The sequence below is a fragment of the Lottia gigantea genome (assembly GCF_000327385.1).
Source record: "Lottia gigantea unplaced genomic scaffold LOTGIsca_34, whole genome shotgun sequence".
NCBI lineage: Eukaryota > Metazoa > Mollusca > Gastropoda > Lottiidae > Lottia > Lottia gigantea.
The window spans coordinates 2,235,649-2,260,051 of record NW_008709146.1 but is presented as its reverse complement, the minus strand read 5'-3'; the positions used below and the strand labels follow the sequence as shown (position 1 = coordinate 2,260,051).

At 34.0% G+C, this 24,403-nt stretch overlaps 3 protein-coding genes across 3 annotated transcripts; 2 read left to right on the top strand and 1 right to left on the bottom strand.

Annotated features, from left to right (window-relative positions):
• Positions 1–1,943: 1,943 nt before the first annotated feature.
• On the top strand, positions 1,944–5,880 carry LOTGIDRAFT_162559 (hypothetical protein; the record flags this gene model as incomplete). Its single annotated transcript, XM_009058532.1, has 7 exons — positions 1,944–2,030; positions 3,668–3,712; positions 3,984–4,070; positions 4,292–4,577; positions 4,883–4,965; positions 5,196–5,285; positions 5,566–5,880. 7 exons carry the CDS (start codon positions 1,944–1,946, stop codon positions 5,878–5,880), a joined length of 993 nt encoding a protein of 330 aa, XP_009056780.1.
• A 1,389-nt stretch (positions 5,881–7,269) lies between these two features.
• On the top strand, positions 7,270–11,310 carry LOTGIDRAFT_233079 (hypothetical protein). Its single transcript, XM_009058531.1, has 3 exons — positions 7,270–7,331; positions 8,516–9,274; positions 9,574–11,310. Exons 2-3 carry the CDS (start codon positions 8,585–8,587, stop codon positions 10,615–10,617), a joined length of 1,734 nt encoding a protein of 577 aa, XP_009056779.1. The 5' UTR covers positions 7,270–7,331; positions 8,516–8,584; the 3' UTR covers positions 10,618–11,310.
• Positions 11,311–13,618: 2,308 nt separating this feature from the next.
• On the bottom strand, positions 13,619–20,844 carry LOTGIDRAFT_233078 (hypothetical protein). Its single transcript, XM_009058530.1, has 2 exons — positions 20,387–20,844; positions 13,619–16,083 (listed from the first exon to the last, which is right to left on the bottom strand). The coding sequence occupies exons 1-2, from the start codon at positions 20,703–20,705 to the stop codon at positions 14,024–14,026; spliced, it is 2,379 nt and encodes a 792-aa protein (XP_009056778.1). The 5' UTR covers positions 20,706–20,844; the 3' UTR covers positions 13,619–14,023.
• Between the last annotated feature and the right edge of the window lie 3,559 nt (positions 20,845–24,403).

Here is a 24,403-nt window from a genome sequence, read left to right as displayed (position 1 = left end):
AGCGAGATGATTGAGATAAAAGAAAACTGTTTAAATGGAATTAGTCATCTGAGTAGAATGTTACAGTGACAGAATGGGATAAGTAGGTCTGAAAATGAGAGGCTGGAATTAGAAAACTTAGAAGAAGTGGGACCAGAAAACTGAGTGGAATGTTACAATGACAGGCTGGAAGCAGAAAACTGAGTAGAATGTTACAATGACAGGGTGGGACCAGAAAACTGAGTGGAATGTTACAATGACAGGCTGGAAGCAGAAAACTGTGTAGAATGTTACAATGACAGGTTGGAATCAGAAAACTGAGTAGAATGTTACAATGACAGGGTGGGACTAGAAAACTGAGTGGAATGTTACAATGACAGGCTGAAAGCAGAAAACTGTGTAGAATGTTACAATGACAGGGTGGGACCAGAAAACTATGTGGAATGTTACAATGTCAGATTGGGCTCAAGAAACTGAGTAGAATGTTACAATGATGGGATGGGATACGAAAACTGAGTAGAATGTTACAATGACAGGATGGGCTCAGAAATCTATGTAGAATGTTACAATGACAGAGTGGGACCAGGAAACTAGGTAGAATGTTACAATGACAGGGTGGGACTAGAAAACTGAGTAGAATGTCACAATGACAGATTGGAATCAGGAAACTGAGTAGAATGTTACTTTGTCGGGATGGGATCAGAATAATACGTACAGTGTTACAATGACGGGTTGGATCAGTAAACATCAGTAAAATGTCAACAGATTAGAAAATTTTGCCAATGGCGGATAAATTATGTCATTACAGTCGGTGTTAGCATACAAACACTGTATATATAACATAAATCATGACAAACCTTTTACGTACGGTGCCGTTTTGAGAATGTAAAGCTTGAAAAATGAATGCTATACCTTCAATCATACCTATATGATAGTAGTTTTCTTTTATAAGAGGTACAATTTAGAAGTTATTTCCGGTCCTCTAACAAACGATTGTATTCATAAGACCTATTTCGTGCCATTGCATTCGCATATACAACATTGTTCACGTAGATTATGGAGAGTAAATGAGTAAATGAGAGTAATATTTACCATTAAATCGAATATTCCTTATCTCCAGGCTATTCAAATCTGATTGTCTCAAGATTTCATGATAATGGGAATCTACTCTAAAAATATTGAATTATCTCTTTATACTCTTACTTGATAAGATAATGAAAGACTCCATTTAAACAAACGACACACATTGGCTGATAGGAATATAAAAACAGGTAATAATATAGAGTGCTATATAGGCCATGGCTGATTGACATTAGAGGGGAACCTCCACTTCCCACTGCTAGAAATAGTGATTCTTTGATTAAATGCTAGAACATTCGCAGATTTGGGTTATCTGTGGATATAGCCTGCATTTGCTTATTTGATCCAGGTTTAATCCTAATTTAAGGGTTCCTTTATATATCGAATACCCTACTTTGAATATCAGTAAAACGATTGTTCAAAAATGGCCCGCCAGCTTTAAAAGCTATAGTCATAGAGATATTCCAGATGTGGTGGAAGTACATAGCCTGGTTTTATTACACTTAATTGTTATTAACTGTCGCTTGGTACATATTTAAATATGCATTACGTCGGATTCCCGCCTTTTGGCACAAGTGAGAAGAGTTGGGCGTTAAACTCAATACTTGTCGAGATCACGGTATAAATTCAAATGTATGGATTGGTGTCAAATTTATAAATTACGAATATGAATCAAACGAAAACAATTGTGGGTTGGTTTATTCTGCAAGATCGCTAAAAGAGAAATGAATTGGTGGTTTTGAAGTGATTTATTGACAGTAGATTGACTTCGGTCGATACGTCTTAAAAAGAATTTCATGGGGTTGAAATGACTTTGTGTATCGTCTCTTTGTAAGTTGTAAGACTGGTATGATCGAATATCATTGCGGGAACTTCAAACAAAGATGGCGTCTATTGAAAGCGTAGTGAAAAATGCTGAAAATCCAACCTTGAATAGATTGAAAGGCAAAAGACATTCAGAAAATACAGTGGTATGATTATTGGGTTTCTATGAAATTTCTTTTTCTACAATCTAATTATAAACAATAGCATTATTTTCTACTTGAATGACAGTATTGATACTGAATACCTGCTTATGAATATATCTAAATCAGAAAGTTTTTTTAATATGATTATGCATGATTTTTGGTAATGTAAGATTATTGTCCGATGTTTACTGATTTTTGTTGTCTGTCCAGCTTGGTTGATCTATTCTCTGAATAATACACTATGAAATAGATAAGAATCTGAATTAAAATAAATTTTTCTGTCAATTCACTTACTAGGATTTGAAATAAAGTTTTATTTTATTTTATGCTTGCAATTTGTTAACTTTAATCATAGTTTAGAAATTCTGAATACATTTTATGATGCTGTCAGCTGTTTTTATAAATCAAGGCAACAAGTTATCCCAGATCTTATGTCATGCCAATTTGAATAAATCATTGTAGTTTTGTGTTTCTTTCAAAGTTCATACACATCTTTTGTATTGTCAGCAAGTTCCAGTAATACGTAAAATCATTGTTACAATCATAGAACACACTTGTTTTTAGGTATATTACTAAAAAACACAAAGTCAGTGATGTCACATTAGGCTAGTATGCTTTTGTCTTCCACTGTTATCATAGTTGCTCAGTCTTCAAGCTGTCAGTAAAGAATGTAACCTCACACTCAATCTATTACCCCCTATACATCCATGTGATATTAGTGCATATTAATCATGATTATGTATTATTTCTTAATATTTGTATATTGGTTATATAAGCTTATACATTATTATCTATCTGTAGATAGGCCAGTATTAAGTTATTTGCCAAAGGGCTCTTTTGAAACCAAGATCAATTTGGCTTGTCAGTTTTAATTCCAACATTCAGATTCCTCAATGATATAAATCTCATAAAGCAGCTTTTACTGCTGGCGTTGGTGCACCATTGCCAAGTTCTCGTTTACCAAATAACTAGAAGGCATCAGAAGTGACAAGCACCGTCATTAAAACTACCAATGCTAAACAAGTTTTTATTTTGGTAACCTGCAGATAATCATAATATCAAAATCTTATCTTATACTTCTTATCTAGTCAGTCACAGTAATGTTAAAATAAGTAACTTCTCACTGTCTCCATCAGGTCTGAGCTTATATTCGGTACTGTCATTTAGTTAAAGGATAGTCAAAAATTGTATCACATTATGTAATATATATTTTTTAATTATTTCAAATTAGTTGATAATAAACGTATGCTAGTACAATAATTAATGTGTTTTGATGTAATTCTTTGCTGAAACTCTTTCAAATTCTTTTATAGTCTATACACCTTTAAGTGGATAAATAATCAAAACAGACAATTACTGTGGTGTGGCCTTATATCTCTAATTAGCACTTCAGCTTCAGTTAGCTCCTGTTTAATGAGGTCTTAATTTCTTTAACCAGTGAGCATTAGTCAGTAGAGTATTAGGCTAATCCCAATCAATTATAACCCTTTCATAGTAAGCTAGCTGAATTTGATATTGCCATTGTCAACTCGTATCTTGATCTGGGTTTATAAGCAAGGGATTTTTTAACTATGATATTGTGGAAAGTGACTATCTTATTTACCTCTTCTCTATACAATATGTCTGTTTATTTGTCTCAGATGTTTAAGGATATTGTGAAAAATGCCTTTACTGTACAAGATGTGGTAAGGAATATAATAAATTGTGTCAAACTGAGTGGAAATTTGTTGTTTTTCAATGGCAAGCTTAAACGGAAGTGGCTTATTTGGCTTCCCAAGTTTTCTTGTATTCAGTCTTCATTTGACGATGGGTTGTATTGGATAGTGATAAAACCACAAAAAAGAATTTTAGTCTAGCCACTCTAGAACATCAGCCTGATGTACTGAGGACTAACAAGTACAAAACACACCACTTCTTGTATACTGGTAATGTAACATGCTTTTTGTTTTATTTCAGGATAAACAGAACAGAAAGACATTACAAACAATACAATATTCTACCAAAGGCAGTAACTTGTTAACAGGGCAGAGTAAAGAAAATCAGGTTAGTTATGTTGTTTATTTGTAATTGAATTGTTGCCTTATGATAAATTTTGAGGAACTCAAAAGCAATTGGTTATATCTGAAAGTCAATAAAACATTCAGTGGTCGATGAATATGTGGACGAGTTGACTGAACACCATATAGGCTTTATATAGTAAAATATAAAATGATCTATTTTAAGTCTTAAAATTGGATGAGACCATTATGATATTTTTTTTCTAGTTAAATGGTGAAAAACTGATGATAAAACAAACCAATAAAACTGTAAAAATATTTACTGATTCTAAAACACCATCCAGTGCCAGTTCTCCCAAGACTACTCTCCAAGACTGTAGTTCCACCCAGACTGATGATAGTTTACTGGAAGACTTGATTGATGCCAAGATACAGAAGACTGAGATAGAAAGTTTGGGTAGAATAAGGGGAGATAATCTAACATCATCATTATTATTAGATGATCATCAAGATATCAATGATCATGATGTTACAGAAGAAGATTTAGTTTCAGGTATTTTAGTTTACAAAATTTCCTTTACCAGTGTGATTATACTTTTTGTTTCGCAAGTTCTTGATATTTATTTTCATAAAAGACTATACTGATGATTGGAATGCCTGCAATCATGATCTATATTCAGGATGTTGAGCTTTTCATAGTCAAATTTGTGAGATATGTCCCAAATGACATAGTATCAGGACTTTCACTGGATGTGATTGTCAATAAGCAAATTACACTCTATATTAATGTAAGACAAAGACAGTTGAATAAAGTAGACAAAATATATCTCACAACCAATGTACTCAAATACATTTCAGAATCAACTTCTGAGAATTACTGGAAGATATTAGCTGAAAAGAGAAGACAAGCGTTAAATGATACTCTTGAAGAAAATGAGATGGTGAGGACTCTTTGGGCTCCAAGGACTTTATCAGAATGCTATGTACGCTCAAATTTAAGCCATGAAGTCAGCTTTTTTATTCTGTTGTTTTGATGACTTTAAGGTTTTTGATTGCCTATGCTAAAAATAAACAAACGTCTAATGGATTTAAGTACTGCGTCTAATGGATTTAAGTACTGTTGGAATGGACAATTGTTTATTTGTATGTGACTTAAATCTTATAATTTTAGTTACATGTTCAAAATGCATCTCTACGTGAAGAAAATGAAAAATTAACAGAAGTGGCCTCTCAAGCTGAAACTATGGTGTCTTTCTTACAGGTAATTTTTCAATGGCTAATTTCTTAATAGCCTTGTCTTGATGACATTATCTTCATAATCTTAACAGATTACTTGGATGCAATTATCTAAATATTTACTTTACAACTTTTAAAATTAAAATCTGATGTTCAGTTCCACCACAATTCAATAAGACATGACTTGAAGAGTAGATTGTTGTCAAGTTGTCTTCAGGAATTTTATTTTGCTTTCATTTTTGACCTAAAAAAGAGTAAATAGTTGGAACAAAACAATTGTTTTAATTATTCTTAATCTTTTGTAGTCTGTAGTAAGTCAAGATGATGAGCAACAAGCAGCAGAAATTGATGAGAATGAAAAGCCAGTTACCTCCCCTACAAAATCACCTGGAAAATCACCAACAAAGTCAACTACTAAATCACCCACAAAATCCATGTCCATTTTCAAACTCTTATCTCCTAAAAACAAAGCCCCAAGCCCAATCAAAAAGACAAAATGCTCACCGAGTAAACAAGATGAAGATGACTGGTTAAATATTGAACTGGAGGGAGATATCAGTCTTGTCAAATCTACAGAAGTGACATCTTCTACACCAGAGGCTGTTTCCAAGTACAAATAAAATATGCTATCACAAATATGGCAAAAAATTTATGTCTTCTATCTGGAGATTTTTGTTTGCAGTAAAAAAAATTGAGACAAAACGTTAATTTAAGCAAAGGTTGATCAACATGTGTCTCAATGTCACTCACTATCAAAATATCATCAGAATATATGTATATATCAAGTGTTTATGGGTAATGAATGAGATTACTGTTCTGTGAATTTTAAAAAAAAAATCATGATTCTTGTAATTTTTGAATCTTTTCTGTCAGGAATAAATTGTTTTATTTTATTGATTGTTGTCGAAGTTTTGCTTTTGGGTTAAATGCATAGAATTCTTATTCCCCACTTGTCTGCTTCTATTGAACATTGCTTTAATCCTGTACCAGTGTCTTCTGTTGGATAGTAACTTGTTACCTTTCAACCATCCTAATCACTAGTGTACTAATTCGTTCATACATTGCTGCACTGAGGGAAACATTGATAGATGTAGGCATTAACCTACACTTTTACGCTTGACAATATGTCTTTAATGTGGTCGTGGACATAGTGGTATAGTTTTAAAATGCCAGCTCCTCAGACCCGCATTACTGCATTGATTTCTTTACCTGGGGGGAAATAGGCCCCACTGATCAGTGTTATTGAACTACCACCTCGCCCTCAAGACATAATTATGTATTTGGCATGTTTAAATAGCAGTGCAGAGAATTCTCACCCTTTCAGACATCTGATGCCACTTGGTATTTAGTCAACTCAGAATCAAAGAGTTTAGTAGATCATGTTAATGGGGAATTGTTCATTCCTTTGAACACAAGAGTTATTTCCCATGTTTGGGATTTTGTAAGATTTTGTAAGACATTCAAGAAAGAAAAGGCGCCAATCAGCAGATTTTATTTTAGAAGCCCCAATCAATTTCAGCTGCTTGTCATCAAAGTTCACAAGATGTCAAGAAAAGTTTTTTGCACATCATACAACATTGAATTCCTTTTATGAATTTTAAATAAGCATTTGGATATATCCAAGGGGACAATACACTTAACACCGTGAGATTGTTCACTCTGATGACAACTTTTTGCTATCTTAAACATAAGAAGTAGCTCGAGCTTATTTGAAATGAAATGAGTTGAGTGAGTCTAATTTTAAATCATTTGAAGGATATTAGGCCTAGTTTAAGTTTATATTATGTTAGTGCTTAATACTTTGTTTACAGATTGTTTAGAATAATTATGACATAAAATTAAATCTACCGTACATTTATAACTAGTGTTTCGACGTGTGCCGTGTTTTGTGTGATATATTTCTTATCAATGGTATCCTCCCTTTAAGCGTATCTATTTTTGGAACTGGGCCATGGGAACTCCTAGATTGACGTCACGAATGACGTAAGTGAGGATTTCTTCTTGCGCAGGAAGTGAAGTCGAATAACTGAGATTTTCAGAAAAAGAGAAGAAACCTTTTCTTGTGAGCTCTGTAAGTAATTTTGTATTGATAGCGAGATGAAATTATTTAGAAAAGGTTGGTTATTTAGGCATTCAGCCATTAGATTGAGAATATTAGGTTTGAAACCTACATTTTGGCCTGTGAGTCACTTTGTCTTTTCCTTTTTTCTTCTCCATTATTCTTTGATCTTCTTGTTCTAATCTATTACCAAGGCAATAGATTTGATTTTTGTTTGTGTATAGTTGTGACGTGGTATGTACTCTTCATTGTTCACTTCAGACTGTTAGTGTTGTTTTTCCCTTCCTGGGGATGTAAGGGTCTGCAATTGAGAGATTGTAGTCTCAGAAACTAGCCTAGAACTGGAAGTAAAACAGAAGTGGTACCCTAGGACTAGTTAAGAAGCTTCTTTTCATTCATAGTCTGACCCTTGCAAACCTGCCTTTCTTCACAGGCTTTTGAAATACTGTTAATATTAATATGATATGGGCAATGTGGAGAAAATAGTATATACGTTTCCTATATTTTATTAATATTGACAGCACTTCAAGGGACTGTGCTTTCTTCATCTTACCAGCCTTTGGTTGCTTACAGTTCCAAAATCATATTATCCCATGAAAATCTCTTGAGTTGCAAAGCTTAAGCTGAATATTATTGTGGATTGTTTGGATATGGAGAAAACAATTTTGATCTGATAGAAAAATATTGACATTTGTCATAACCTTCAAATAATTTCTAATAACCCTAGAATAACCTTTGATCTAATCTTTATATTTTTACTTCACCTCCAAGTAATAGGCTAATCTTAGAGTTTTAAAGAAGCTTTATGATATAACTTGATTAAGCCCATTACCATAAATTGCTGTCACTTGGATTTTTCATCACAATTTGGTCAGTTAATTTGACATTGAAGGTCTTTTGAAAGCTTCAAACATTACTGTATGCAGAGCATAAACCTCTTCATAAACAGTCTTTGTGGTTTTTTGATTTTTAAAGGTAGTTTCTGAGTTGGTCTTCATAAGCTGGAATGATTCTGCTCAGGTGGATATTGACCTAGTAGAGTCATCATTTCTGTTTACATGTTAAAACTCTCGTCTTGGATATTAAGATGGATATTGACAAAGAATAAATTCACTGTAATCTTGTTTTGTTTAAATAAAACAGTTTGCTAATATGTGTATCTTGTTAAATCTTTTATTTTTCAATTCTCATTCCAGATTTCTGATCGAAGACAAGACATGGTATAAGAGCCATTTGCTAATAAATAGGATTTAGAAAAGCTGCTAATGGCAAGAAGAGGAAGTGGACCTATATATGATCCCCTTGGTACCCCTTACTTTCTTTACAACCAAAATTATGGAATAGAAATCTTAACAAAGCTGAATGCTCTGCGTCATGAAGCAACATTTACAGATGCCATTTTGTGTGTTGGACATGAAGAATTTCCTTGCCATAAGAATGTGTTGTCAGTTAGTAGTCCGTATTTTCGAGCCATGTTTACGAGTGAGTTGAAGGAAAGTCGTGAAACTAGAATATGTTTTAACGAAGTCTCGCCATGGACGTTAAAAAGAATTATCGACTATGCCTACAGCGGGCGTCTTGAAATCAATCAAGATAATGCCCAAGAAATGTTATCTGCTGGAAACCTGTTTGAATATCCAGACATTGTTGAAGCTTGTTGTTCATTTTTAAAACGGCAGCTACACTCCTCTAACTGCTTAGGCATCGAATACTTTGCACATATCCATTCTTGTCAAAAATTAGAAAACGAAGCTCATGAATATGCTTTGGAGAATTTCAGTATTGTGATAGATTCTGACGAGTTTTTAGATCTCCCGTTAGACAGGGTAATACAGTATATCTCTAATGACCATATCGACGTTCGAAACGAAGAAACAGTATATCATGCCATCAGGAGATGGTTGAACTACGATTCTGATGAACGAAAACCATTTCTACCTCAACTTTTAGAACAGGTATTGATTTTGAGTATTTTAACTCCATTGTTTCAGTTTAGTTCATCTTCTCTTTTGATAGAGAAGCTTGTTAATGTCTTGAGGGATTCATTATTATTAATGGTTTAGCTTTGGATAGATACAAAAACTAATGCGAAATTTGGCTGTATGTCCAAGGTCCAAGTCCAACATTATTTCAGACCCTACCTCTTACAAAATTACATTAGTATATAATGTCTGAGGACTTTAGCTGCTGCATGAGGAACCATTTGTGTTTCTTTGAGTGTTTTCATTCCATTTTAAATTTTCTTAATTTTCAGGTTCGCCTACCAATAATGGGCTTACAGAATCTACGGTTATTAGAATCTGATCAGTTATTACAAGGTTGTCATAAAGGTCTACAAATGATAAAAGAAGCCCAGAAAAATCACCAGATTTCCAATGAGCGACCTGAACATAGACGTAGTAGTTTACCCGCCATTATTCATCCCCGACCTTCAACGGTAGCTAAAGAAGTCATCATCGTCATTAGTGGTATCAATTCCTATATAACTCCCTCCGTAGAAATGTATGACACCCAAAAAGATCGCTGGTTTATCTTACCAGACCTTCCACGCTTAGTCTCCTGGTTTTCTGTATGTACAGTGGCTAATAGTATCTTAATTATGGGTGGTATTTGTGACGGACATGTTGTGGACACGGTTTGGAAATTTGATGTAGTCTTACGCCAGTGGACTGAAGTTGCACGTATGCCAGAAAGGAGAGCAAGACATGCTTGTGCAGTATTACATGATAAAGTGTATGTCTGTGGTGGAGTGAAAGGAGATGGTAATCAATTAGTAGAATCTATAGATTGTTATGATATTTATAATAATTCCTGGTCAAAAGCTGGACAGTCTGAAAATCCTAGAAAACAGGCTCGTATTGTTCCTTATAAAAATTCACTGCTTGAGATTGGAGGTATACAGGGGGAGGCTAAGGTAAATACCATAGACACTTATATTTGTACTGGTGATAAACTTAAACATTCAGGTGAACAATATCTCTTGCCATCACGAATCGAATTTGCTCAAATCCTTGTTTTAAATGGAATTTTTTATATTATTTGGGAGGACACCAAGAAAATGCTGGCTCTTGACCCTCTTAAAAGAACGTTTCAACCACTACCAGATATGAATTGTTCACGAATTCATTGTGCAACCACAGTTTTAAATGGTAAATTATATGTTTCCGGAGGCCTTATTGATTCGAAACCAACGAGACTTGTGGAAAGCTTTGATCCTGTTTTAAAAAGGTGGAAGAAAGAGAGATCCATGTCAGAAAAAAGAGCATATCATGGCTGTCTTACTTTACAAATGTGCTGATTTATATTTGATTTGTTCGCTGGTCTAAGCTTATATATATATAGTTCTCTGATACTTAGTTGTACCTTATCATAAGATATGCTTACATTTTTTTATTAAATCTACTGGCTCGTGAAGCATTAGAGTTGCAGACAATTTTTTGTTGATGACTTTTTGCAATTACAAATGTAAATCTAAATTGTGTTATGTATCAATGTAGTCATATAAAAGGTATTGAATTATATCAGACTGCTGAAATTATAATAATTATATATTATAGGTATTAAGGTTTATAACTGTATACTGTCTTTATTATAAGTCCTATCACAGGCCTGAAAATCATGTACATGTAGTTAGATTTAGAAATGGATATCACAACTTAAATAGATATAATCATTCAAGTTTATTGAATTAATTCATTATGTTTAACTACCAATGTTTTAATGCTAATGATTATCTGCATGGGGTCGTTCGCTTAGTGAGTTCTACAGGTGCGAGATTCACAAAGTCAATCAGATGTTGAATAAAAAGAGTTGGAAAGCAATATGTGAACAAACAGAACCTGTTCAGAACTCCCCAATCAAGAGCCACCCATGTTAGAATGTGAATTGATGACAACCTGCACTTTCACAGTTGATTTTCTCTTGAATTGTAGAAGAGCCAGATGTCTGATTTTAATTCTGGAAAGTTATTGGTCCTACTGTTAGCTAAAATTGAGCATTTATAGCAAATATTTTGTTTAGATGTATATTCTGCTGATGAATCCTCTTGAGACAGTAATATTTATAATATATTGATCAATTTATTATCCCACTCCTCTGTCTATGACTATAGTTAATACTAGAAGATCTTGTAAGTCTTCTGTAGTACACGAATCAGTCTGAATATAATGATGTATGATAAATATTTCTACAGCACCTAAATACCATACAAATCTTAGAATGTATGTCAGAATTGATATCATGTTAGAAATGATTAACAACTTAGCTTTCTGTGATTCTTTGAAGTTTCTATCTCAGACTAGATCTCTTATTAAAGAGACAATGGTAATTATACTGTGACATGAGGGAATTATCAGGATTATTTACACATATAACCACAGTTGATGATCATTATATCATTGATTCTGTCTTACTTTAGAGGAAATATGTCTTATGTATGAAGCTTAAAGCATATAATTTCAATATGAAAACACTTAGTTAATAGGCTGCGTTCTTTTGAATTGAAACATGAAACCCAGTCCAACAAAATTCTATTTCTCTATTTAGAGATTACTTGAATCAGAATAGAATATAGTAAAACCAACATGTTTTCATGTGATTTCTGCAACTGTATTCATTAATTGTAGGAAAAGTAGTCCTGTAGATCAAATATATCAATTTTAAACATGTTCTGGTTGTTTTAGTTTTGTAATATGTTGGCAAACAGTATCCTTTTAATATAAGTATAACTTACTTAAGTCATCTCTTCATTTTATTATAAATTACTAATTTTTAGTTCCTTTAATTGCTTTATTTAAACCATCATTACAGGTAACGTTATCAAGTAAAATGCCAAAGAGATATTTCTATAATTAACAAATGGATTGCCACTGTTTATTTTATACCCAAAATGTGTAATTGTGATTGTATTTATATATTTATATGTGAGTGTATATTTGAGTGGGTCTTGATATCAAGTTGTTCTCTTTAAAAATCTACCACAGAAATCAGTGAGAATGTTTCTAAAGCATCTTTGGTGACAGTGGATGTATCAAAATTATTTTTCTCTGATCAAATTACACATGCATAAAAGCAGTGGGCACTAAATGCGTAAATGTTTCATGACCATGCTTCATTTTCATTTGATAGTTTGGTCTGAGCATCTTTGTGAGAAATTGGTATCTTACAATTATGAATAATTACATATTTTATAAACCCCAATTTCTCTTAGATAAGATGTTACCAATGATATTTTATATATTTTTATTATGTCATTAGGTTGTGTCTTCACTTAAGGTTGCATTATCCCTGATTGTATATTTATAGTGTCACTCCATTATATCATTATCCCTGATTCTAAAGTTGTTATGATTCTAAAAGTGTTATGATGTGTGTTCTAGTATGACTCCATTTATTCTGACTGTTTTATTATGTTGTGACCCATTAAGGCCAACATTATCCCTGATTGTATATTTATGGTGTCACTCCATTATATCATTATCCCTGATTCTAAAGTTGTTATGATACTGAAGTTGTTCTAATTCTAAAAGTGTTATGATGTGTGTTCTAGTATGACTCCCTGGCTGTTTAATTTTGGTGTGTCTCTTATTTAATGTTATTTTTTGGTATCCTTTTACTTGTCTTTAGTTATATGTCTTGATACCTATTATTCCTGATTCTTTAATTATTATGCCATTCATTCTATTTAAGTTTTTAGATATTATGTATTAACTGCGTAAACTGTGATTCCGAAGCTATTGTAGTCTATATATAACATTATCTGTAAGTCAATTATGTCATTATCCCTGATCCTCATGTTATACAATTACTTTAGTGCATTATCTGCAATTAAGTTATTATGTTGTGACTTAATCTGTTTTAAGTTCAAAGTTTGAGTTAATACTATTGTCTCTGATTTTGTGTTAGTAAGAATAAGTCTTCTTGGTAGATTTTGTTCGTTTGCTTAGAAACCTCTAAGTTATTATCATTTATTCTAAAATAATTTTGGTGTGATTTGAGTATTTATTTGTATGTGATTGTGATGTATGGTGTGTTAATAAATTATTGCTTCTACCTTAATTTCTTATGAACTGTTATTGACCAATATTGGAAATTGAACGCAGAGCTTGAAATGCTTCTGTACATTGTTGAGGTGGTAAATGACCAAATCTTTGACACTTGGGGTTTGATGTTGACCATCAGATCATCAGAACCTCTTCAATATTTCAGCTTCACTGACCTGATTAAGCTAGTAAGCCAGAGCTATATCCCTGAAGGAATGGGAGTACTTCTTTGTGCTTTGATTAGTCAACAACAAAGATAAAAAAAAATTGTTTTTATTAGTCAAATAAAAATATCAGTATATTAAAATCTCAAATTTTGCTGTATTATATCATATTGACGCACATATATAATACTTATAATAGTGTACAAATACACTATTGATTTGAACAATTGCATTTTCAGCAAGTCTTCACCAAACGAATGACCCTAGAATCCTTGATTCCACTCAAAATCCAATATCTTCTTAATAAATTCTGTTATGAACACACGCGCGATGTGGATGTTATGGATATCAACCTGTTTATTGCACAATAGCAAAAGAAAGTGTTCATGACTCTCGAGAATCACCACTTTAATGGTCTGTTTAGAGCACTGATGAAAGTTTGGTCTCTATCTATATAAAATGGAGAATGTAGCTTGTCGCTTGTTGATCGCCACAGATCTTACACTGCAGCCTCTTCCAGCGACATGTTCATAATGCTATTTTTAGATCGAAGGGGTTTGACCTGTGGGGGTAATCGCTTCAAAACTGGTTTCTGTCTTATAACTGTTTCGTGACTATCATCACTTTTATCCCAATCTAGATCCAATTCCGATCTCACTTCTTCCAGAAACTCGTCTGAATCCGCTTCATCGTCTTCTATATTTATCCCATTAGAGAGAACAAACCCTGATTCGGAAACAGTTGAATTCAAATCATTCGGAAAACCTTCTGATTCGGCCAATGATGTGTCGTCATCATTGACGGTTATTTCACTTTCCATATCAGAATTGTTGTTAACGTCTAATCGTGGAACTTCAAACTCCGAAGAGTCGATTTCTCCTTCTGGTCCAATCTTGTCTAATGAATTCAATGAACGATATGATGTTAAACGTCCAGTTACGTCTTTATCCGAATCAACAACACAACGTTCATCCTCATCAGAATGATCTGAAACGAGGTCCGAACCCAAGTCAACGATCTCAACATGCTCTCCCAGAATCTCACTATCGCAGTCATCAGCTGTCTCACCAGCGATATCTAGAGATATGACACCAACTGCCAATGTCTCTACATGTCCAATTGGAATCGTTTGTGAGTTTGTAACCGGAGGAGTAATTGCTGGTCCCCAATCTTCATCTAATTTCTTGACCGAGTTTTTTTCATCAACCCCACTGCTGGTCCGAGTAGCCTCCTCTTTTATAAGACGACCCGGAAGAGTCTTGGATAAGTTTCCCACATACTCCATTTCTTTCAACCTTAGGATATCGGAATCCGTCTTTGAGATGACATGTTTTGATTCTGTTGCGAACGATCTGTTCGGTTCTGCAGTTTCAACACCATTTGAATTTTCAGAATTTTCAGAGGAATCTAAGGTGTCATCAACAGAGGCATCAAAACTAGTCGTATTATCCCCGGATTTCTCCTCATCATCTTGAATGGCGTCTGGAATGTCCATGTAGCTATCATCGAATAGTGAAGAGTCGACAGTGACATCCGCTAGATCCGAACCCTGACTCTCTAAACTAACAGTATATTCTGCAGCTTTCTTGTACACTGTCTGTTCAGTTCCGTTTTCAAGTTCATAAGATGTTCCCATATCCACGGGTATGTTCGGTATTTCTTGTGAATCATTAACAACATCTTGTGCTACTAAATGAGTGGTATTGTCTCTCTTTAGTTTGATCAGTGTTTCCAAAGCTTCTTTTGAATCACATGAGTCCGGACCCCAATCTATATCGAATTCTGATTGGGCGTCAACATCCTCAACGTCACTTCCGGTATCGTATAAGGAGAAATCGAGCTCTTCCAGTGAAGTTTCGGGGCGAAGAGTGAAAGAAACTTTGATTGCTTTAGCATATTGCTCACTTTGATTTGTACAGAAGTCAAATGCACGCTGGTACTCTTTTGTCGCTTTTAGGTCAACTTCGTTCAAAGCGATAGCGAACTTTATTTTGGATTTGCATTCCATCTCAAGGGGAGTAATTACATTGGAACCGAGTCCTATAGAGCATCCGAGAATAGTTTGCTCTGAAAATATGTGATTGCATTGTATATTGCCGGTGAAGCTGTAATTCAATGCGGGAAGATCCCCTTGAATATGACGTAATGAGAGCGGAAAATTTGATCCACCAGTATCCATAATTTGAGCAGTGTTGAACACACCCGAGGATTTCTCATCTATCGTCTGACTCACTTCGTAGAATAATCCACGATGAGAAAAAGGAATCACGAATTCTTCTTCCTTGTTATCTACACAGCGAAGGTGATGTTTGTCCTTAGCCGCAAAATTAGCTTGACTAGACGCATCTAAAGGTCCGTTTAGAAATCCATCCTTTCGAAGAACTTGGCCAGGGTTCACATAATGTTGGCTGTAAACGCCAGTACTTTCTCCACCGTTGAGATAAAACACAGGAACTTTAGTGGCAACGAGAAAGAAATCACTCTCGCATTCGGCTACTTCCTCTACTCTGGTGTGTCTGATTAACGTTGGTGCTTCTTGACTTGCTATTCCAAACCATCCTGAAATAGAAATCATCGGATATTTAAAAATATGCCAAGTTAAGCAATATCACATGCGTGATTCCCAATATCGGATTCTCAATGCATAGTAGTCCAACATCGGCACGTTGGCCGTATATCACATCCGAGGAAAGAGTATAGGGCAGAGCCAGCAGGTTATTTAATTTATCATGTCATAAATAATATCCTTCAATTAAAATACTATTATCTATTTTTATATTTAAGAAGTCAAGCTGTTATGGCTCAGCAAATAAACATGTGAAATAATTGAAATTTAAAACCTGCTGATTCGTGTACAGACGACAACATTCCAATAGAATTATATATTAAGACCGTGGGAAATTTTAATTTAATATTTACTTCAACTTTATTTAAACATTTTCATATTTAGTCTAACGGTATTTTAGCACTTTCGGGAGAAAGGGGTAGGGAGGAGGTGAGAATGTTCGTCAATTATTGGAACATGCAAAATACTTATGCCAAAAAGACTACGTCATTCGAAAATATTTTCTTCTTTTGGCGTTACGTTAATCAATAGGCCTATATTTAAGGCATAAAAATGGTATAGGTAGGCAAAATAAATCGAACTGACATAAATGTCAATCGAAATTCGATTATGGCAAAATAGATCACTGTGAGAAAGCTTGGACAATGAGGCATTTCCATCCATTACCTATTGGGAAACGATATTATATACTCTTCGCAATGCATGACTACCCAAATTAACAGGTTTTTTTAGGGTTTTCTGCTCCAATTGGCCAATTCAGTACCCAGGGTTTGAAATGTGTGACTTCAAAGATATTTTTTGTTTATCTCCATTGAGCCGAGCATTCTTTTCTCTTTCAATCTAAATCCCTGGGCCAATTATAATCAATTTGACTGAACATCCTTTTAAAAATAACAAGTAAATAGTTCAGATTTATTTATCGTTTAATTACCAACTACCCTTGGATGCAGTGCAATGTGGGATAAAACCGAGTTCAAAAGATAATTTCCCCCATATAACATTATATATAAGATTTCCACGCATTGTTTCATCACAGGAAAATTGAAATATTAAATGATTACCTAATTTAAATTCAATTTGCAAAAACAAAGGATTGTTTTCAATGCACCATTTTATAGTTACATTGCCATTCCATGAAAAATTGAGCTCAGGTCGACCAGCGATTCAATTTCAATCATATCACTATGACCGACTACTAGGCCTACCAACTGTGATGACCGCTCAGGTCAACTGGCTGTGATTTAAGTTAAGTCGGTGGTATTCTTTCAGATGCCACCAGTTGCTAGCATTGAGAATCTTGGTCAGAATCAGGTGCTCTTGGATTCTGCCAGTCGCTAGGACCTGGGTCTGTATTTTCTGCATTTTATTGTATAGTTTTTTTTTCTTGGATTGGAGATCGTCGCAACCATTTTCTCGTCATTGACACGTATTATATCACAATACGAACGCCTGTAGGCATTTATAATGATTTTTAGATTAGGAACAAAAAGATGTCCACAGTTGTGATCTGGCAGGTAGTAATGTTACTAAAGGTCAAATATTAACAAAAAGTATAACTAAAAGCAATTCTTTGACGTTTGAATTCGTTCGGGGTTTTCGAGTTATAACACACTTCAACTATTAAGAACACAAAAATATACTTAATTCATCCATTTATTCATCGTTTCGTCTTTTTGCATGGTCAACTGGGTAACCTATATTTTCTGAAATAATCAGTTCATTGGGTTAGGACTGGTCAATAATTATTTGTACCTGTTTATTGTTGATTTATTGTATTTCAACAGCCCCTGGCTGAATATTTGAAGTATAAAGAATATAAGTTATTAGTAGATATTATCAACTCATTATTCACGCTTTGACCAGTTCAGTTTGTTAATGGATCATTCAATCGTTAAATAGTATTATCTAGTTTTATATTTATCAGGGTGGAGCTGAGTATAAACCACCAATAAGGAGCAATAAGATAATCTTAATGGAACATGTTCTTTCTAATAGCAAGCTAATGAAGCCCACGTTGTGAACGAATCTAGATAGACCTAGACTAATCTGTACACCTAAAGCAACGGTCTAGAAAAACTATCTTGAAAACAAAAACAAAAACCACTCAAATCTATTTTTCAGGTGCTAGATGTTCTTCATCTAACATTGTCTGTGATATAATTAACCTTTCCCCGACACGGATGTTCAAGCATGGACTAGCACTAAATGAGAAACACAGAAATACATATTGTTGTTTTTGTAACATAGTCGTTTTAATTGTTTCCCTGGTTCAGCCAAGTGAAATGAAACGTTGAAAATTTAATTGAATCAAGAATCATCCAATTCATTGAAGCAATGATGGGTTCGATGACCATCAGATGTAGGTCAAATTTGATTTGCAGATCGTTGTGAAAAAAGTAGAGCACTACAGCTCGAGACCCTTGCTGCATGTCCTTCGACCAACACTACAGGCTTTAGTTCCAGCAAGTTAGACATTAAATTCGTCACCAATCCGTGTGTTCTACATCAGCTTCCATAATATCTTCGTCATAAAAATTGCCCTAATTTTTTTTTATTTGCCAATTATTGTTATGCTAGGTGGATATAGTATTTCAAATTGAAACAAGTCACTCTCTATTCAGTGAGATAAAAAAAATGAGTTCAATGTTTCAACCCATATAGACACTACGCTCCTACTATTTCAATACACATACCACAAAAACTAACAGTCTCTTATTTTCTTTATCGAGTGAGAAGCAAAGATTACTTTTCTTAATAAAAACTTGAGTTATTTGTCACCAGAAAGGTCAGCGAGTCCTTCACATGTGTATAGCTTTTGAACCACCCTAGTCCAATGGTCCAACACAGATACCTCCAGCTATCTAATCTGTATTCTCAATTCTGATGACAGAGTCTACCAGATATACGACTTGCTCACTGCAAATTGTCTGGCATCTTCTGGACTTATACCTTGACTGCTCGACAGAATGACTGGCTTATTGTTTACAGACTGTCTGTCTCAATTACACAATGCTCCGTCATTGGCATTTTTGATGACAGATGAAGTCTTCTGTTTTATTAGCGCATGTTCAATAACTGTCGACTGACTGTGTTATAGGTAATTTTATATAATGCTTTGTGCAAAATGATATATAATTTTCCTCTCCTTTCATAACACAAATAAAAAATAAACAACCATAGTGTTCTGAACAGGTCTTGATATTGACGTTCTGCATGAAAAACTTTCTTTACAGTACGTTAATATTTTTAAAACTTATATTTTTCTCATATATTTTTAGATCATACACCTTGTCAATGGATGCATTCGAGATTTGTCTGTATTTTCTGTTACGTTATTTTCGTTAGTCGAAACAATAATGTGCAGAATAGTGCTGTTTACTTTCTTTTTATTTCAAGTATTTTCTATTTATGCCCAATTCCGAGTTTTATTCCATATTTTCATGGCCAGTGTGCTAATTCCTTCTTTCTGACTGCAAGATTGAATTAAAATTAACGTCCTGTTTTTCTGCATCTTATTGGATACCTGCAGGAGGGCAAACCATGCAATTTTAAATGATATAATTTCATTGACCATTTACATACCCTTTTAGTTAAAGAAGAAACTTAAGCAATCAAACATAAAGATACAAAACGAATCACATAATATTATTAGACAAAGACTAGGTTGAATTAAAGAAGATTAATCATAATTTAATTCATCATTACTAAATTAGATTGATAACAAAGAATAAAAATAAAGGCGAAGTGACATTTTTCATTTATTTCCACATTCTTTCATGTGTAAGTGATTTCGAACTAAAAAAAAATACATAGAAAAATGAAAACTGGGCGTGTGCGTTTGTGCCCTTTCAAACCTCAGTACGAGTATAATAGATTGAAATATGATAACAGTGAATAAATGGTGTAATGGTTTATTTATTGTATAGTTATCACGACTTCTATATTTACTTCAAAACGGGGAAGGGTCCCTTGATATCTCTACTGCTATATCAAAAGTTTTTGTCGTTGAAGACAATTTTGAAGTTTGTTGCTCCCAGCCTCTTGTAGCCTTTTCTAGAATTATCTACTTTTATTTTTCTTATTCCATACTACTTCTATATGGCCGACCATATGATGTTAGGTTTCATACGTCTGAAGCACATCATTATGAAATCCTTTTCGATGGATTTCAATAGCACATAGCTAGTAACAAACGAGATGGGCCATGTCAAATAGGGATAAACTATGGCCAAATAAAATGTGATTTTATGTGATTCCATCTCCATCCATAGAAATACTGATATCACTATACATTACCTTCATAATCCTCTGGGATCACTAGGGGTGGTCCAAACTCCACAAATTCTGGTGAACCACTTTTATTGGCTTTCAGTGTACGGGCATATATTTTACTCACAGTTCGAACTGCGTACAGCAACAGTGGTTGTTTCAAATCAAATTTAAATTTCGCCCATAAAACTGAACAGGAATCGGCTGAACACTGAACAACACAAGGCAGTTTAAATTTTGAGATAATTTCCTTCAAGGTATAAGATTGGGTACTCCATTGAAAATCCACATTAGAGATGGAATCTCCGGTTTTGGTGACCGGTGCTAACTTTCGAGCCAGTCCCATAGTCAACGTCTCATTATCGATCCCCACACATTTCAAATTCCTTTCTTCTGTCTACTTTCGTTTTAGCAAATAAATAAACAAGGAAGACTTCTGTTCACACTTTGATTGTTTACTTCTTCACCAGATATATCAAACTACTATCTCTCACAGGGGGTCAATGTCATTTAAATTCCAACACATAGAAAACTTATTGTTCACGTCGAAGGTCCTGACAAAATCGATAGTACGCTACTCCTAAGCCTTAGGGTCCATCACCATTCGACTTAACTAAATGGATAAAGGATCAGCAAGACAAATTTTAAGTGTTCCGCTTCAATGCTCAGGTATTCATTCTCGTCGAGTAAATTGAAGACGAGTCGATTGTCATGTAAATATGACCCATAATGTTGTTAAATATGACGAGGCTTCTGAGTAGTTTTGATTCATACCCCCTTGGAGTTGATCAATGTAGTAATAATACGTTTTAAACTCTACGTATACGTAGGTGCAAAGGACGAGTTGTGATAGATTTTCCACATCTAAGGGTCTTGCTCTTGTGACTTGTACTAAATATAGGGTTTTGCGTTGTTATTCTATTACCACCAAATAAATTATTCCATTTAAAACAGTGAAATTATAATATGTTTCGCGCCTTATGCAATTATAAGTGTAGTTTTATAAAAAACAAAATCCAGCAAATAAAGCCATGCACTTTCTTTCCAAATAAGTTAATGAAAAGGTTTTTTATATAATAACATTTATTGTATTAGTCATTCAGAGTTGTGAAAATGGCAACAAAACAATACGGCCCGAGATATTTGATCAAGTCGGAAACCTGACAATTCTAAATATTAACGAGTAATAATACAGGTAGAGAAAAAGTATATTAAGCAATGACATATATAAACATTGAATATATTATAAGTATGATCTATGTATATCTAACTTATAGTCTCGACTTATACACTCGACTTACTTCAATCAGATGTCGTAATATTTCATAAACTTTGACAAGGGGATGTGTATCGGAACGTGTCTTTGTCTAGCTACATATATGTGATCTGAAGTCGAAACGATTATTTAAATTCAACCTGTAGTGAGGCCACTAAGCTAAATTTGTCAATTACGCACCCCTGAAAGTAGTATTGTGAAAATCAAAATATGAATGGTTATAGGTTATCAATCTCACAGATTAAAGGGATAGTCCACAAGCCTTCATCATTTTTACCACTGGTGATAATACTTGTCTTCATGTATGGGTTACCGAGATACTGATTAGTTTTACTGACTATAGATAGTTCTTCTATCCCGTCTTTTAGATTCCTCATCCGTTAAAATATTATTTCGTGGTACCCCAGAAGAACTAAATGGAAGTGTTGAATGGTCAAAGTCTGCTCTCTATAGCAATAAAGTTTCAAATTGTCTTCTCGGCTTCTCGTGTATACTATTTACGGTAGGTCTCACTTGTATCTCCAGGGGTTACTAGTAGGCTACCCCAGGTCTGGAACAAGGAATAGACTTCTCAAAGGAACACGTTTCCTGATTCTTAGAATAATTCACCTCTTTAACTTAAAATGGTAAATGTTGTGACAATGAAATTCACGAAATGAAAATTTTAAATCTTTAGTTTGTATTTTTCCGGTATCGAATCTGCCCACATATATAACATAAGTTTAGGTTTGAATTTACATTTTTCTGTGGTTTTTTTTTTCATTAATTAGGTAGGCCTATCAACCATTTCGTCCTCTATTACACTAATTAACCTTTATGATAGTCCGAAAACTAGTCTGGTAATATTAGTTTCTACAGATAGCTGTAAGCCCATTCCACATGCATAGGATATAAACCATAAAATGTGAAAAGAAGATATTAAATAAGATATATTGCAAACGTGGAACTTCGAAAGTGTCTATCTCTCTATACGGTCACAAATAATGATATATATAAGTAGGCCTACTTGAAGCAATGGGTTTAAAGGGTTTAAAACATAACAGTTACGAATTCACCACAAATTGTTGCTCGTGTTTCTAGCAAGCCAACGACAAACCGATTTTAGATATAGAGTTTCAGACTACCTCCTAAATTGGGCCTGGAGGGTAAACAAACTGATTGCACACATGATGCAACAAGTCATAAATTACGTGACATGTCAGTTTTTAAAAACGATTTAATCAATATTTTCAAACGGTAAAATATCTACAGGGTGTTTATGGGTGGTAGCTTATTAATGTCATCAGTTTAATGAGGTTTCATAGTCTAGATAGTCAGTGTAGTTGATAGGCAGTTGATACGTCAAGTAAAACTGGCACAAGGAAAAAAAACAGACCGATTAACATTAATTGGCAAGACAATCATCGAAATTTTAAGGACAATGGTCAAAACACTAAATTTAGGAGTAAAGGTTTCCATTAGTCCCGTAATTGATCGACCAATTAAAGATTATTAATCTAAGGATATGCTACAATAAATTTGGCTTGGAAAACTATTAATCTATCTCCAAAACAAACAAATACAATTAACTTTTCAATGTCACAAAAATTAACACTGCTTGGCGATAAAAAAAGAAGGTAATTTAAGTCGGAGGCTTACATTAATTTTCAGTCGACAACGGACACCAAACTCTTCAACTCGGAAGGAAAAAATGGAGTACCGTAAATGTCAACTTGGAGTTGAAGTTTCTGGAATAGATTTAAAGAACCCTGTGTCTGAGGAAATAATCGATAAACTAAGACATGATGTCCACGTTCACAAACTTTTAATTTTTAAAAATCAGGGAATTGTAAGTGGGGAAAGGCATGTTGAAATTAGCAAATGGTTTGGTGAGCTGGAATCTACATTTTACAAACACCCAATGTCGCCACATCCAGACGTTTTTCGTGTGTCGAATGAAAATTCTGAGGGTTGTCGAGGCGTGGGAAGGACTGGTTGGCATATAGATGGAAGTTTCATGCGGGAACCCTTCAGATTTGCCCTGTATCACATGGTGTCAGTACCCAAAATCGGAAGCACAGGTATGATTTTTTTCATGTCTATTAATGTTGATCAAGGGACATAACTCTGGTTTACAATTAAGGCCACATTTAACCCTAATGGACTAGGCAAGTACCTAAAACCCAATTTGATTAGGACTTAACATGAAATATAATATGCATACACTATTTATGGCTGTTTTAAATTTAGTTTATATATTATTTTGAAAAGGTTATTTTCTGAAATCACAATTACTTAAGATTTTTATGTGACTATTTTTCAGCATTTTTTCCTTTAAGTGATCTGATAACTAGACTAGCACCTGAAAAAAGACAGAAATGGGACACACTGTGGATGGTCAGTCAAGGACGATATGATATTGTACATCCCTTGCTTTATTCACATCCTTCTACTGGACAACCAGTAAGTAGCTTTTACCTATTGGAAATAACTGCATTCCACTCATGTGATGTTTGTAGTAGATCTATTAGTAAGCAATGATTCTATTAGACTGTGATAAAATCAGTAATATATTATATAATTTCTGTATTAAGTAATTAATTATATGTGATTCTTTCATATTTGACGATGAGATGATATCGTAATTAATTTAGTATCTGATTCTTTTATTTAAGTCTATGTGATGATGTCTGTAGTAAATCATTAATAATGTGATTCTGCATATTGGACCATGAGATGATGTATGTAGTATTTAATTTAGTTATTTGTGTGTTATCTGTAGTAAATCA

Bases quoted from the DNA above. Each gene is read 5' to 3' on its own strand.
- LOTGIDRAFT_233079 (XM_009058531.1), top strand. From the start codon at position 8,585: ATGGCAAGAAGAGGAAGTGGACCTATATATGATCCCCTTGGTACCCCT. The intron at 9,275-9,573 runs GTATTGATTTTG...CTTAATTTTCAG, and splicing joins TACCTCAACTTTTAGAACAG to GTTCGCCTACCAATAATGGG.
- LOTGIDRAFT_233078 (XM_009058530.1), bottom strand. From the start codon at position 20,705: ATGGGACTGGCTCGAAAGTTAGCACCGGTCACCAAAACCGGAGATTCC. The intron at 16,084-20,386 runs GTAATGTATAGT...TTTCTATTTCAG, and splicing joins GATCCCAGAGGATTATGAAG to GATGGTTTGGAATAGCAAGT.